A 17,129-nucleotide genomic window follows, 5' to 3' on the forward strand; every position below is an offset into this window, starting at 1 on the left:
AGGGTACAAAGCTTCAGTTATAAAAAATGAAAAAGCCCTAGAGATCTTCTGTATAGCATAGAGCCTGTAAGTAACAATACTGTATTGTGCACTTAAAATTTTGCTAAAAGCGTATGTTGGGCTGCAACCCGCAGGCCTGCAAGCCCTGTACTCTCCCAGCTTCAAGAAGAAAGAGCCTAGAGTCAGTGACAGAGACATCAATGGTTTAATGGATGGGGGAGCTTATGGGTCCGAAGCAAGGTCCTGGAGTGACACCCCATCGTGTACAGCTGCTGGCGGGCAGAACATGGCAGCAGGCTTTGATAGGGGTGGAGGTGGGGAGGGGGGGAAGGGAGGAGGGGAGGTTACCAGTTACAAGGAGAATTGACATTGATGTCTAGTTGGCTCATGGGTTGCCAGGGAAACCAGCAGAGAAGCATGGCCCTCACTGCCCCTTTCATAATCTATCAGGTGGCGATGTTCTGATCTAAAGCTTAGAATAATCATAAGTTGGGGCTGGTGGCAAGTAAGTAGGCATTTACTGATTAGGCTCTGTTATTAAGAGGGAAGGTCAGTCAGGTGAGTAGGGTGTAGGTGAAGCAGGGACTAGTTGAGCAGGGGATGGACAGAGAGCGAGAGAAGAGCCATCCTGGCTGCCCACCTCCCTGCACAGGGTAGGTCTTATGTTCAGTGTTCTCGTCACAAAGCATATAATAATAAATAAGAGGGTGGGAGGAAACTTTTACAGATGGAAGATAGGCTTTATGGCATTGATTGTGGTGGTGGTATCACCAGTGTATACCTACCTCCAAACTCATCAAGTTGTATACATTAACTATGTACAGCTTTCTGTATGTCAAAAAATAATTTAAAAATAAAATAAAGAGAGCAACTCAGCAACAGACTGACTAAAACTGAAATTTCACTGAGTGTGTTCCATAGCAGTCAAGAGAGTCATTACAGGGGCTCGGAGCTCATTTGGTGAGTCAGATTGTCTGTCAAACACTTGCTGAAAAACAAGACATTACAGAAGAGCCTAGGGTTGCTTCCACAGCTAATGTCCTGGGGGGACCACATGGATTCAGCTAAATTAAACCTTTAAAGATCTTTCCCAAGGTGAAAGTGGACAAAGGTCAACATATTAGGAAATATATGATTAGGGTTTAAAAAAAATTAAAGCCATAATCCCTCAATTAGCATTTAAAAGAAAAAACATAAAAGATGATTTATTGGTATGTTTAAAAATTGACTGCTATTTGTAAAAAGAGCCATCTTTGAAAAGTGTGCAAAATATGATCTATCTTTCCTTCCGCCTCTTGACCCCAATGTTCTCTCTCCCCTTTCTTATACAATCTTCCCTCCCACTCCCATTCCTATTTCTCTCTCAGAATCCTTATGTGTCTTTCTTTTATTCATGGCATCATCAATTTCCCTCTAGTACTGGGCTCTTGGTTTCTCCTCATTATCCTAATTTTCTCTTACTTATTTTTTCTCCTTCCTTCAACTGCATATATATGGAATTTTGTATTGAGGTAATATATTTTAAAAGACTTAAAAGCTACATAATGCAATAAGTTATTGATAAATATAAATAATTATATTCGTGTATTATTGTTATCACTTGTGTATTTATTTTTTTAAATTGTACTTATAAATGTCTTATAAGACCTGCTATAGGGACTTCCCTGGTGGTGCAGTGGGTAAGAATCTGCCTGCCAATGCAGGGAACACAGATTCGAGCCTTGGTCCGGGAAGATCCCACATGCCGCAGAGCAACTAAGCCCGTGCACCACAAATACTGAGCCTGTGCTCTAGAGCCCGCAAGCCACAACTACTGAGCCCGTGTGCTTCAACAACTGAAGCCCAAGTGCCTAGAGCCCGTGCTCCGCAACAAGAGAAGCCACTGCAATGAGAAGCCCACTCACCGCAACTAGAGAAAGCCCACGCACAGCAACAAAGCCCCAACACAGCCAAAAATAAAAATAAATTAATTAAAATAAAATAAAATAAAATTTAAAAAGACCTGCTATAACTTTAAAGTTTATTATATTACGTTTACTATGCACATGAGTAATAATGCTTTTTTTCTTTATATTACATACGAAAATTTTCAAACTCCTGCTATATGGTATTTAACATAGTAATAACATAAGAGTATTTTAGAAGTGTTGTATTGTACTGAACAATATTTCTGTAAGTAGAAAATTCCACTATTATAACAACAGCAGATATTAACATTAATATTTTGCTAACTCATGATTTTTTTCAACATTGAAATACAGAGTAGGCCTTTTGTATCCCATTGGATTTCTGCAAAAAAATAACTGTCAATGATCTTACCATCTGGCACTTGTTGCAAGAAGTTATATATCTTTACCTAATTTGAGTGCTATTTAGTCTGATAATGCCCATATACTTTTATTCACTGTTATTGCCATACAAAGATAGATATTATCTAATTTCTATTTCACCCCCTTTTTACTGTTGTGATCTTTTATTGTTAATAACCCTATTTTTTAAATGTTTAGAAAACACAAGTCTAAAAAAAAAAATTCTCATATATATTGTAGCTGTTTAAAGCCAAATTACCTAGCATGTATCCCATAACTCAGGTCACGCTTTGAGAAAGTAAATGTATTTGTCCTTGTCAGCTTGTTCTGAAAGGTGGAGAAGTTAAAAATACCAACAGACATTTCACTTAAAGTGTTTTCAATAGGTTCTCGGGATCTACTACTGATTAATCTTTCATTTTCATTATAAACTTACTTCTCCTTATCCTTTTTTTATAAGAATAAAGGACATTACAAAAGGGTTTATTCATGTTAATTTGTAAAATATGTTCATCTCATTTTAACAAATCCACATTCACTGATTAAAGAAAAGCATCAGTACCTTTCACATAAAAGCAAAGACTTGAAATCTGGAAAGAAATATTTTAATTAGTTTCTAAAAATTCTATTCTGTTCTCTAATGTGACTCATGGTCCATGATATGCAGTTGGACCCTTAGAATTGTTTTAGGATTCATGATAACCTCCTGTTCCCGGTCCATAGATACCTGCCCACGGTCTCACTGCAGCCCACCTGATTCCATGGGCCAGCTGCTTCTCAGGTGTTTTGGTTTAAAATAATTTTGGTAGATACAGAGCCAAGGAAGGAGGAATACTCTTTCCTTTTAAAAGTAGTGTGATAACCATCTTTTACCAAGTAAGAGAAAGTAACAGAGTGTTCAAGAAGAACGAAGTCTGGTACTTACAGTTTTATTTGGTACCTCCTGATCACTAAGCACTTACCCGGATAATATCGTGCCAGGCCTGTGGCACTGCCAAACACCTGCCACAACAATGAAGGATCTTCCTCGCGATTTTTCTTGAAAACTTCATCTAAGGCACTCGTCCAGTTGAGTTCATTTAACACAATTGTTGCTACCCCCAAAAAATAAGAAAAATCAATTAATTCAAATTTGGAATTAATAATTGAACCTGTCTTCACTTTACTTGCAAAATACTGTTACACATTTTCATTGCTTTACCTACAAAAGCGCTCTAATCTGGTGGTAATCAAAAGTTTAGACATGGAATCATTTCTTCAAACACATGTTTATATGATGGTGGCCCTATCGACATTTTAGGGCTGGGTGATTTTTTGTAGTGGGAGCTGTTCTGTGCTTTGTAGATGTTTAGAAGCATCTCTGGCCTCTACTCGCTAGAGGCCAGTAACATCCTCCCCCCCCCCACCCTGGTGTGACAAGCAAAACTGTCTCTAGACATCGTCACATAACCCCTGGGGGGCCAAATTACTTTCTGCTGAGAACAACGGTGATGCATAAAAGAGGCAGTATCAGAACTCTGCTGCTGGGAGTATCCCTTGCACTGAGGCAGTTCTGAAGTGCTTACAAGGCACCTCATGACACCTCATGACACAGTGTGACCACGACCGCCCTCAGTATTTTTTTTTTGGGGGGTGGGGGAGAAGGAAGGATTTATTACTTGCAGCAAGTAAGGAGAACACCAGGGATTTTCCCCAAAGCACTGTCTCCCCAAACAGCAAAACTGGGGAAGTTTTAAGCTAAGGGTACATGCATATTCACGAAGGGGCTTCGGTGGTATATGCATATTCATGAAGGGGCTTGAGCAGAGGAGAATTCAGAAGAGCTCAATATTGATGATTCTCTGTGATACACTAACATAGTTTGGTCTGTTACCTGAATTTAAAAAAAAAAAACAAAACCCAAAACAAATAGATGTTTGTTACTGAGCATACTTTATTAACTGTGCTTATGTAACAAGCAAAAATGCGTACATGTTGATAAAGAAAAACTCATTCAGAGGCTTGACAATATCAGTGTTAGAAGTAAGAGGTGGCAGATACCTTATCACTACCTTTATGAACAATAATTTTTTTTCTGGTTAGTTCAACTAATAACTAGAGCATGGTGATAATAAGGGACAGGTCATTGATTTTGATACCTACTTGTAGCAACTGACTGATCTGGGATAGGTATCACAAACATATGCCAGTCATTATAATGAAAGAGAAACAATGATAATGTGGGATATAACATGGGCTAAAATAATATATAATTTATAATTATGGGTCTCCATGATCATAGCATCCTATGCCTAACATATGAAAATTCTAATTGGCTTAGGATATTATTTTCCCTTTATGCAAAAAAGATGACATAAGATAATCTCATCTTTTTTGGAGGGGTCTTTATATGTAAAATATGCACCATGCCCACAAGCAGATTAGCAGATTGGGACACTCTACATTTGAGAATCTATGACCAAGCCTAAATAGTGGACGTGAGCTTGGGATAAGGACTGGAGATACTGCTTAACTCTTTCTATTCTTTTCTGTGACCACAGCAAGTAAACGAAACAAATGTGATCATGGTTAGATCACACACAAGATCTTTTAAAGGGAAAAGGAAAAAAGAGCTTCTATTAAGAAAGAGCCACAGAATATGTATTTATATTTTAAAGTTTATCATTTACCAAAAAATGAAAAGCAAGTATACTGTGAAATTGTTCTGGGACCAACATCTTCATGCATTTTTCATTACTGAAAACTAAAGATATTTCCATCTTTATGGATGTGATTACCTTCAAAAAGATCAGTTGTGTGTGTGAATATTCATGAGCTGGGTCAGATCCATAGTGCATCTGAGATACTAGTGAATTCATATTCAAAAGCATGATCCAGTGAACACTGAGTGGCCAGTTATGTGAAAATTTATATTCACACAGATAACCTGAACTGATTCTCACTATTCATGAATATTTATGGTACTATACAAAACATCACAGAAAAAGAGGGACATCCTACCTTTTTTTAAACATTCATGAATTTTAGAGTAATATTCTACTCAGCAAAATAATCATGTTTATTTATGTTCCAGATAGTTAGAATAGATTGGGGATTAATGAAGTCTATCTCTTCAATTTCCTTGGCTCTTTAATTCACATTAAGCAACAACTGATATCTAATTACTTTTAATAAAGTTTTATTTGTTTACAGGGCTGCTACTTTTTTTCTCATTTTATTTGATAACAATTACTAAGTATTAGGTTCTGATACAGTGGTTGTAAATTGTACTTTTATGTACTCAGGGGAACAAGTCAAGCTCTGGAATGTTCTTACCATCATGGTGATACATTTTAAAATTGTAGTTTATATATTTGAAAATTCTTTTTCAGATAAGACATTGCAAAATGTTTTTCTCAAAATTTGTTCATATGCAAATGAGCAAGGTGCATAAATATTTTCAGAATAGACACTTGAATAATTTACTCAGCATGAAAGAAATGGTATTGTATATGTATCATATGAGCAAGGTTTATAAACTTGATGACAGTGTGAAGCAAGGAGTGAGGGTACAGATACTTCCATTTGTCATTGTGTATTTATAGAGACTCTTGAGTGCAATCATTATTCTAATAGTCACAATTTTTACTGGAATGTCCAGAGCAAGAAATCAAAATTCAAAGGATCGGCCACGCGAGTACAAAATTAGTGCCACCTCTTTAGAGGAGAGTTTGGCTGTAGTTGTCTATCAAAATGCACCGTCTTTAATCCAACAATTCTACTTCAAGGGATTTATACTATGTATAAAAACATGGTAAAACACCAAAACTAGAAGGTAAAATAAATTGCTGCAGTAGGAAATTCTTTTTCTTAAATTATATTGAAAGCAGCTAAAAATGTAAAAGAAAACATGTAAAACATCAAAGCAAATAAACAAGTATGAATACCATTTTAGATCGTTCTTGGTGATTTGGCTATACTTTTTGGATCCACATTATGAACTACATTTGACTAATAAACATATATTACTTAGGTATCCTATAATAAGCAGATTTTTATCTTCTTAACCTTCGAAAAATTAAATACCTAATCCAGGATTACTAAGGTGCCCAACATTTCCCCATTTCTACTTCATTAGCATAACTCAGGAAAAACAATAATGAAATAACTGGGTCATTTGCAGATGGTGGCATAATAAAACTAATGCAGAATACTGCCCACGCTAAAACTTTTAAAATGCAATTATTTTTCTGTAAGGCACAGTCTTTATATAAATGTCTAGAGCAAGAAATAAAAATTCGAAGGATTTTATTTAATTGCAGAAACACTGGTATAAACTAGTAGCCGAATAATATTTCTTAAAATAATTCCAGAATAAGTGATATTTTTAAAAGGACTTGAAATAGTTCTTGGCCACAAATAAAACTTTACCTTTTATTTGGACAGATATACTCAAGAATATGGGTAATAGTTCTGACTGGTTTTCCATAAATCGTTAGGCAGTATTTAAAATTATATTGTATTTAATTTTCTCAATTATATACTGGATATGTATTGCATTATTTAATATACTGTATACTATACTCACCCATGTCCTCCTTCTCTACCTCCTAAAATAGTAATGTTTTACATTCACACATTCAAACTTCTAATGTCTTGCTTGAATGGAGTACATGAGGGTACACAGAAATTCATGAGTGGCTTCTACTTTTTTCACTGTGTAAGAGAAACTGGTCAATCGTGACCTAGCCTTGAACCTACTGCCAATTACTAATGAACTTGGCTAAGTGTCTTATGGCTTCTTTTAGAGTAAAATTAGTCCTCATCTTCTGTCAACTTTTAAGAAATGAAGATTTTTATCTTTGCCAATTAGAGTTTGTGAAAATAAGTCTTTCATAGATATCCAAGCCTAAGCTTATTAAAAGCAGTGACTGCTGGGAAAGCAAACCTTGACTTTGGGGCCTCTATTCTGAATGGTATAACAGCATTTCACTGATAATTGATTCAGAACACCAAGCATACGTCTCTATTCTTCTACTTAGTTTTCAGAAACAGGGCCTTGATGTTCAGCAATTCTCTCTTTTGGAGGATTCTTTTGTTCAATCTGGCTTCTCAAGGGAAGAAAGAAAAATCTAATTTGTAGCAGCACAAAAGAAGCACCTTACATTTGCTGCTAATTCTTCTAAAATATGTGACATATCTGTATCTCGTTTATGACATGAATACAGAATTGCTGACAAGTTCGGAATCCAATTTTCTCCTGTAAATTTCAGCCATGAAGTGTTGCACTATTGCTCCCTTTTAAGTTTGAGTACATTTTGTTGACTTATTCAGGGTTCTGGGCCTCACCATGCATTGAAGGCACTATATACCTATTTGAAAAACCTTAAGGTTATTTATAACGTCAGCTACAGCTTTGAAATGAAGTGGAAATATGCTACAAAAAAGAAGAGAAACATATTTTTTATGATTTACTTAAACTATAAAATAACGTTGACAAGTCTGCATCAAAAATACATTTTACACAGCATAAAGTAGCTTTGACAGGTCTTTGATAAGCTCTGTAAATCTTAAAGCTATGTAAAGGGACTGGATACTAACAATTATTTTTAATAGTAAATATGATACAATTAAATAATTAAAACAAGAGAATTGTCCAAAATGTTTACTATGCTATTTCCATTTAATAATACCATTCTATTATCATAGCCTTTCATTAAGATAAAACTAGCTAAACTATTGCCACTGATAACAAATAAAGTCAGGAATTTTTTAAGAACTTACTGTGTGCCAGCAGGTGCGTTAACCATTTTCTATGCATCATCTCATTTAACTAAATATGACACTTTGAGTGAGATACTCATATTATCTTTTTTTAGATGACAAAAACAAAACTTATTTTTAGATGATAAAAATAAAAGGGCATGTAATTTGTCAAGAATCATACAGTGAGAGCTGTAGAGAGAGACCCAAATAAGTCAGATTCCAAGATTCTTACTGTTCATGAACTATTTATTATTTCTAAGCTTTCATTATATGTGTAGCTCTGATGAAGAATTTTAAATCTGAAAAAAGTAAAAATCACCTATGCCTTTGTAACACAGTGTTTCTCAACTGAGAGAGATATTCCTTCCCAGGGGACATTCAGCAACGTCTAGAGACATTTTTGATTATCAAGACTGGTGGGAGCCCACTGGCATCTGGCAGGCAGAGGCCCGAGATGCTCTAAATATCCTACAATGACCAGGACAATCGCCACAACAAAGAATCACCCAGTTCCAAATGCCAATAGTGCCCAGGTTTAGAAACTTTGCTCAAGTACAGCTATAAACACAAGACAATTAATCTGCTTTGTAAAAAGCAATATTCCCAATGAATACTGTCAACAAAAAGCCACAACAAAACTTCTTCAAACCAAAAGTTGATACATTTTAAAAATATTATTGTTTCATATTAAATTATGTCAATATTTCAGGCTACATTCTGACACCCTTTGGGTGGAGCAAATTTTCATTTTAGTCCCAGAAATTCTAACACGTGCTTCTCATATCTGAGCAAGTAAGTAAGGATTTCAAAGCTACTTTTTTAGTGCCATTAAATGTCATCCCTCCCCACCTCCTGCTTTAGGACATTCATAGAATATTAGAGTTTTGCTTTTTTTTTTTTTAAATGATTCAAAACTATGCCATTCTAAACTAAATTTTATCTTTATAGCAAATGTTCATTTTATCCCATAGTATATAAGGTAATCATTAAAGGAGTTGCATTTAGCTGGTGAGCTGAGCCAGATGTCACTAACTTTATTCATCAACCTTAATCTTGAAAAAGAAAAATGTTAATAAGAAGAAACCCACTGATCCAATTAAGCGCACAGACAAAAAGAAGCCACTTTAAGGACTAGACAGTGTGCATAAATATTAAAATGAACGAATCTTTTCAGTGGATTTGGCTAAAGGAATCTCATCTAATCCCAGTATAAATGAAAGATTAATAAAGTACAGGGAGATGGGAAGACCGAATCTAATCTCTCTAATCATGACTTTGGCACCAGCATCCACCTCCCACTGAGGACGGGAGAACAGAAGGCTCCGGGGCACATGTGGGCCCTGATGAGGAGATAAGCCTTATTCCTACCGTTAATTCGGTACAAATATTAAAAGGCCGTTGTCCTTGTCAATTCTCTAAGGCCCGTATTACTGAGATATCTGGTCTCACTCCCTATGTCTTTAGTTTCCCAGCACATAAAAGGAGCTCAGGAGAAACCACTTTATTATTACAGAAAATAAGAATAATGCAAGGGGAATAGAAGACACTAGGACCCAATGTCATATTTATTAATTGAAGGATTTTTAATGTCACTTTCAATAAAATGACAATTACTTGTAAGATTTTTCTTGAAGGGGTGTAAGGTTTATGCATAAGAAATGTCATAAGAATAGGAGGCACAATAAAAAGTTTATCTTTCAAGTATTTTAAGTTTTTCTCTTCTTAGTATTATCAAAACCAGATAAACAAGTAAATGATTAGTAACTTTGATGGCCAAGAGTCTCTCTCACTGGCACAACCTGCTACTTAAAACTAATCATTTAATGTTGTACTTCTGTTGTCCTTTCGTCTAAAAAAAATAAACATAAACACGCTAAGGATGTTAGATAGGGTTAGCATGAATGTCAAATAAGCTTATGAATAAAAGGACATCAGGGAGCGTGATTTTATTATAGTCCTTTCCTTAGCTGGATTACAAAATTGTAAGATGCACATTTCTTTTAGATGCCTTATATAGAAAAACAGTTTCTTTTTACATCTTGGCATATTATTTTGTCAGTTATTTTCTTTTACTTGAACTATAACACATTTCTTTTATATACAGCAACTAGAGTATAACACTGTATAATTTGTAAATATAAGGCTGAACTTTACAGTAATTACCTGAGGAAGACAATACAATTTTTTCCACTGATACTACTTCACAATGTCATTTTCATCATAAGTGTGACTATTTGTAATTAAAATTGTTAAAAGAAAAATTGTTAAACATCTATTTCTATATATTAGAGCAATACACTTCAGTAAACACAGAGCCTACTAAATTCTGAACAAATGAAAAATAGCCAAAAATGCTCTAAACATTTTTTAAATTTAAACTTTATAAAAGGAAATAAAATACATGAGTTTAAAAAAGAAATCAGGGCTTCCCTGGCGGCACAGTGGTTAAGAATCCACCTGCCAATGCAGGGGACACTGGTTCGAGCCCTGGTCTGGGAAGATCCCACATGCCGCGGAACAACTGGGCCCGTGAGCCACAACTACTGAGCCTGCGCGTCTGGCGCCTGTGCTCCTCAACAAGAGAGGAGGCGATAGTGAGAGGCCCGCGCACCACGATGAAGAGTGGCCCCCGCTCGCAGCAATTGGAGAGAGCCCTCGCACAGAAACGAAGACCCAACACAGCCAAAAATAAATAAATAAATAAAATATGGTATAAAGTTTAAAATAAAATAAAATAAAGTACATCTACAACAGTGTTATTATAAAAAAAAAAGAAATCAGAAACTATGAGAACATAGAAATGAAGTTGGAAGCCATATAAGAATAAATACGCAATTAAGCCCAAATATAAAGGACTCCAAAATGAGGTTTGTTTGTTTTTTAAAATGCCTAATTATCATGCTGGTGATTCTTTTTCCTTTAAATAATTGGCATTTAAGAATTCAGTATATGCATATATGTAGTATAAGCAAAGACTATTCTTACTTACTGCCCTCCCACTGAAAGGCCGCGTGTCTTTGTGCCAGAAGTATCCATCTGACCTTGGGAAAGCATTTTATTTTCTCTAAACCTCAATTTTCCTCACCTGCACAATGGGGATAATAATAGTGTCTGCCTCACAGATCTGTGCTGAGGATTACAGGTACTTGTCACTTAGTGACTGCAGAATAAATGCCTCACAGATCTGTGCTGAGGCTTACAGGTACTTAGAACATCTTTTGTCACTTAGTGACTGCACAATAATTGCTACCTGCCCTTATTATTATCATTATTTTCTTATTTACCTCTTAGTACTCAGCATTTAAAATATTTTTTTAAAAACATCTTAATGGAGCCATTCTGATTGCGCTGCTAAAATGCTAGGATGAGTGATGAAAATCTAGCAGCCTCTCTTTCCTCAAGGAACCTTTGCTCTTACCTCGGTCCTAAGTTAATGTCCAACAACACTACTTAATTTTCTTATTATATATCGCATGAAGAAAATAACGTGTTAACCTTTCCAAACCATTTATTGATACACTGTTTCAAGAGAAGGCAAAAATGAAAAAACAAATTTCTCTAATGATAGCATTTAATGTACTGTATAATTTCAGTCGAGATAATTTTTACTATGGAATATTCTCAGCACTCCTGAAATCAAACCACGCTGGTGATTGTGGCCCTGAATACAGCATAGACACACTAAAATTCTGGGAGAAGATATTAAATTATATGACCTAATATACATACCAGACACAACACAGGCACATGCACGCACACACACAGAATGGTGCACACACAGTTCTGTTAAAGCGGAGAGGAAACTCTGGCCGAGAATTACAGACCAAATTAGATATGGGAAATCTCTTGCCTTTGCTCTGAGACTGCCTAACTGCATAGGGAATTTAGTGTCTACATACAAATCTGGACTGCTGAATTCATAAAGAAGGATCAAAAAGTACTGGAGCTGACTAATGAGATACGGCTGCAGGATAACAAGGCTCCTGGGGGCAAGGGTGATATGGTCAGTGAGGCATACACTGCTTAGTACTTAAGGGATTGTGTCAACTAGTTTTAGAACAAAGAGTTGCCTGGTGATTTTAAGATGGAAAGATCAGATGCACTGAAACACAGTACATAGCAGATAGCTATAATCAAGAAGAACAATCGCTTGGTTTAAACACCATGCACTGCTTCAGAGTGAAACTAAACACAAAATAAATCTAAGAAATTGAACTACAGGTTGTTACTTACAGAGTCATGTTCCATAAAGGTAAGGATGAAATCTAACACCATATCTAAGACAACATGAGGTTAGTATCCTTACATCTCTACTTGCACATGAATAAAGAATTGTCATATGCGTATAAGCATACGTGCATGCAGAGCACTCGTAACTTATTATTTTTACAGATAGAGACACATCTACATATAAAAAGAAAAAACAAATACATCAACTACTTCAGTTTTCAGGATGCTTACAACACAGTGAGCATGATTTGCTCAGGTTTTAATGTATTTATTACAGTTATTGACGTGTTAAATGTGTATTTAACAGTCCTAGCTACTGCCCAGTTCAACAAATACCTTAATAAAGAAATAATTCTTTTTCTATTCTAATAAATCATGTATTTTTAATTTTCATTCATAGCTTAATATCCCATAAAAGTATAACCGTATCACTCAAATTGTTTGAAGAAGCTCAAGTTATTCTGACATAGCTTTAAAATATTATAAAGGATTCAATACCTGGTCAAAACAAATACTCTGCATACAAGCTTTTAAAAATGGCTTAAAGGCTTTTGATCTGATGAAATATCATAAGAGATTGTAAGTGACCAGGTCACGTTGGTTCTACCTCTGTGTCTATCTTCTCTCACTGCAAGGCCAAACTCACTTAGGTCTCTCACAACAACCTTTAAATAGTCTCCTTCCCTCCAGTTTCAGCTCACTTTCAGCCATTCTTCCCACTACTGCCACAGAATTCTACTTGGCAAATGCCCTCCCTAATGAAAAGTCTTCAGTTAGTCTCCATAAAAGTTGGTCTTTTATGATTGCTTCTACCCCATCTTCCAACCTCCTCTCCCACTGCTCTCCTTATCAACAGAATGGCTGTAGGATCTAGTGTGATATTTCAAGGATAGAATCTCACACAGTTTTCCTGCCACACCAAAATATCCAAACAGAAACATATGGCACAAAAGGAATACTGTGACATTAAAAGTGGTTTGGGTCTCTTTACTGTAATAGATGGAATTTTAGAGAGGGGAAGGTCTATTTCCAGCACTGTATTCAATCATTCAAAGCACATTAATAACCCTTGACTAGGCTCTTGGAGTTAAACTCATATAAATTGCGATAAAAAAAATTGTGATCATTCTTCTCAACTTGCTCTAAATCTAATGGAGAAAGAGAGATAAATCAAAGCATCTTACATCCAATTTTGCTTTTGTATCATAGACCTACCTTATTAACAACATTACTGCCTATCAGAAGCTAAGTAAATGTTCTGAGGGTCAGGGGAAGGAGTGGTGGTCAAAAAAGACTTCCTGGAGGAGGTGGTACAGATAGTTTTAAAGGAGAGTGGAGAAGTGATAGGAGAGCTGGATGACTAATTCAGTGAATGCCCTGTGCAGAACACAGAGGCAAAAAAAAAAAAAAAAAGGCACAAGGCATTTCAGGAGCTCGATGTTCTTCAAAATGGTTGAATGAAAGAGGAATATGGAATAAAGCAGCCAAGATAAGATTAGAGACACACTGTTGTGATGATCCAGCAGTACTAAACACAAAATAATTTTATTCTGAGAATTACAGAAAGCCATATAAGCTAAAATATGAAATAATCATATTTGCTCTTGAGGCTTCACTCAGAAGCCAGGATGGAAAAATATTGAAAGTAGATTGGAAACAAGCCAGATGTGAATGGGGAAGACAAGATAGAAAACTAGTGCGGTCAGGCTGGCGAGGAATGACAATGGTCTGAACTAAAAAAGCAGTGCTGGACGTGGGGAGTGGAAGGAGATTAAAAAGATGTTGGGGAGAAATAATCTACAGACCATAGTGACAGATGGTGGGAAGGGGAAAAGAGGAGCCCTGGTTTTCTGGCTTGGGCCTGGATGATACTATTAACAAAGATATGAACATTGGAGGAGGGACATATTTGAAGATATCAGTGTCATAATGAGTGGTGTCTGTGCCATTTAATCCATTGAAAAGGGTTATCCAAAAGGTAATTAGAGAAATGAATCTGCAGCTTAGCCATGAATCCATATGGACGAATCGGATTTGGAAGTCATTGTTTCAGTGACAGTCGAAACTGTTTGAAGGATGTTCACGGTATTGACATCAATAAGCTCCACAGATCCTTAAGTACTGAAGCAGCTTTACTTCTCTGAGAAACACTGCCAAAAGGAAATAATGTGGACCTAACTCTCACAAAGAAGAACACCTTTTCCGATGGGAAGTAATCAGCATAGCATGCTTTAATACGTACCTACTGTTTTCATTTAACAAAAACAGCAAAATGTGCCTTTCGAATAAAATTTTCACAACTGCATTAAAATAAATGCACTGAATACAAACTCAATTTCTCTACGCCTGACTCACAGTCCATCAAGAAGAGATAATATGAAAAGATACTGGAACCAATAAAAACCCATTATCTTCTAATGCATTGTTTTGAATTTTGCCTTTTTAAAAGAGTTACTGACTTAAATCAAGTACCCAGGGGTACAATGCCTGAAACTCTTGCACGTAGAGCACTTTAACTAATGCTTGCTGTGTACTTGGAGAATAAGCAATTTCCCTTCCGCTCGGTTAGAATGATGAGGTAATCTATTGTGCCTTTACACTTACACAGAGCCCCACAAGACTGAAGCTCGACGATTACATGGTCTTATAAGACCATAAAGTTGTACCACAGGAGTCGTATATGTATTAAAAAGACACTTCAAATTGCCGAGCATGCACTTCTTTCCATCATTGTGTGGCTCTCTTCTGCAATTCACTTGCACCTTTGACTTTCGGAAATGATTTAAACCTGCATCAGTAGCTCTAAAAGCACGAATGCCAACCACCCTCATTCATCAGAAGTACAAGAGTGACAAGATTTAATTACTTAGAAACATCTAGATATTTATTCCTAAAAACGAAACTTCAATTGGCCTTTCAACAAAATTTAATATCAGAAGGTAACATAAAGACTTTAAGTCTTCTATTTCATAAAACATCAATGTTAAGAGGTAATAAACTCAATTTAATTTTAAACACATAGTTACCATTCTCTAATATAAACATGGATGGTTTATTGAAATGAATTTTACCATTCTTTGCAATATGTGTTTTCTTTGACATTAATCTTTTTCACGATTTTGAAACAAGCCTTTACTTTCTTGTCACTTTGTGTTCCGCACCAAACGCATAGAAGCCAGAATCTTTTACATTTGTGTTTCTCTGGCCTCCCAAATAAATTTGAAGTAAAGCCTTTTCTTTTTTTTTCTTAGTGAAATTCTTTTATATTTATTCTACTAAAGTATCAATCTCCCCATTTCTTGCCCTTTCATCTCCTATTCCTAAATGTGACATCTGCAACATTTTTGTTTAAAACCAAAAGCTTGTGCATTTTATTGTTTAACTATTTTTGTACTTTTTTTTTTTCCGTTTTTAAAATTGCCTACCCTTAAACAAGGTAGCAATACCTTCTTAGACAAGAATGTAGGGATGTGTGTGTATGTGTGTGTGTGAATCACTATGGGCACCAGATCATATTATTCAATTCTCTATTTAAAATGATACATGTTATGGGGATATATGTATATGTATAGCTGACTCACTTTGTTAGAAAGCAGAAACTAACACACCATTTTAAAGCAATTATACTCCAAAAAAGATGTTTTTTAAAAAAAATGATACATGCTTATGCTACATTTAACCAATAACATCCAATTAATTCTTTTAAAAGCATTTAGTTGTAATAGCTCTTCTAGACACTGCAAAAACTTCACATAACTATTTTTTAGTGAGGACAAATAACTTTTTATGCTTTTGGAAAGTGCAAATATAATGAGATTAAGACTGAATTTTATGTTTCTTTGTAATATTCTGAGATTTCCTCTAGGTGCACATTTATTCCCTTGCTTCCAAAGGTATGCCTAGTGATCTTTTCCACTATTGGAACCTATCTTACTAATCATTTCCTAGAAAATTTTCTTTTTAAAAAACCATTTTAAAAATCTCATCTTCTTGTCTAGAATTTAGCATCTTTTATTAAAGTTAATAAATCTTTCATGGGTATTATCAGTTTTTTGGAGCATAAAGACGTGTTCATTAAAATGAAAACTTCTCTGAAACCCATGAACATTGTTTATGCCCATTTCTAAACAACTCTCTTTTTTCCCTTAGGTCAGAATAAATTGAAATTTATGCTATCAACATCAAAATATAGACTATGGAAGCATATTTTTATCTGAAATTTGATTCAATGAACAGCTTACTGGAAAGAGTTCTATATTTAATTAATAGACATATATGAAATGTATGTATTTGTACATTTATACAAAGTAAAATGGGGATTAAATGGGGATTTGAAATGGTATTCTAAATATTTGAATTTTCAGAATACTTCACACAAAGGTTTTTTTTTCAAATTACTGTTTTAATTTTGGATCAAGACTCATGTCCTTAACCTTTTTACACTTTTTCTCGCAAATGCTTTATTGTCATTTTCTAAGAAGAGCTCATAATTTTAATTTTTGAAATGTAGACAACTTGTAATTATGATTTTTGATATGTATAAATCATAGTCAAGACCATGGATTTGTGGATAAGTTTTTGAAGTAAAACAGAATTAAACTATTTGGCACTATTTTACATTGAAATGTAGACCTCACTATTTATACCAAACACACAAATGTAGATGCAGACACAATAAATGTGTAAATGTAATATTCCTTTATAGACTCCTAACACGGGGGATTCTTAAGTATATAACATTACATAAATAGATTAAAGTTGTAGTAACTATACGCTAACATAACTTTTGAAAATCAAAAAGGAGAAAACAACTATGCACATGTACCACTGTATGTTACCAAAAGA

The 17,129-nt window shown here is 35.1% G+C and overlaps 1 protein-coding gene and 1 long non-coding RNA gene across 11 annotated transcripts in view; one reads left to right on the forward strand and one right to left on the reverse strand.

The window, feature by feature from the left end:
- Positions 1-17,129, reverse strand: part of CACNA2D1 (calcium voltage-gated channel auxiliary subunit alpha2delta 1) — a 503,964-nt gene that overhangs the window by 137,530 nt on the left and 349,305 nt on the right. For all 10 annotated transcript variants that reach the window (XM_082473444.1, XM_082473442.1, XM_082473443.1 and 7 more), the window contains one exon: positions 3,272-3,403. In XM_082473444.1, the coding sequence (XP_082329570.1) occupies positions 3,272-3,403 (132 nt within the window). The remainder of the gene's footprint in view (positions 1-3,271; positions 3,404-17,129) is intronic.
- On the forward strand, positions 3,418-15,821 carry LOC309666320. Its single transcript, XR_014267048.1, has 2 exons — positions 3,418-11,196; positions 11,257-15,821. It is a non-coding gene; the product is annotated as an uncharacterized lncRNA (long non-coding RNA).

Source organism: Balaenoptera physalus, assembly GCF_965194825.1.
Source record: "Balaenoptera physalus genome assembly, chromosome: 8".
In the NCBI taxonomy this organism is placed as follows: domain Eukaryota; kingdom Metazoa; phylum Chordata; class Mammalia; order Artiodactyla; family Balaenopteridae; genus Balaenoptera; species Balaenoptera physalus.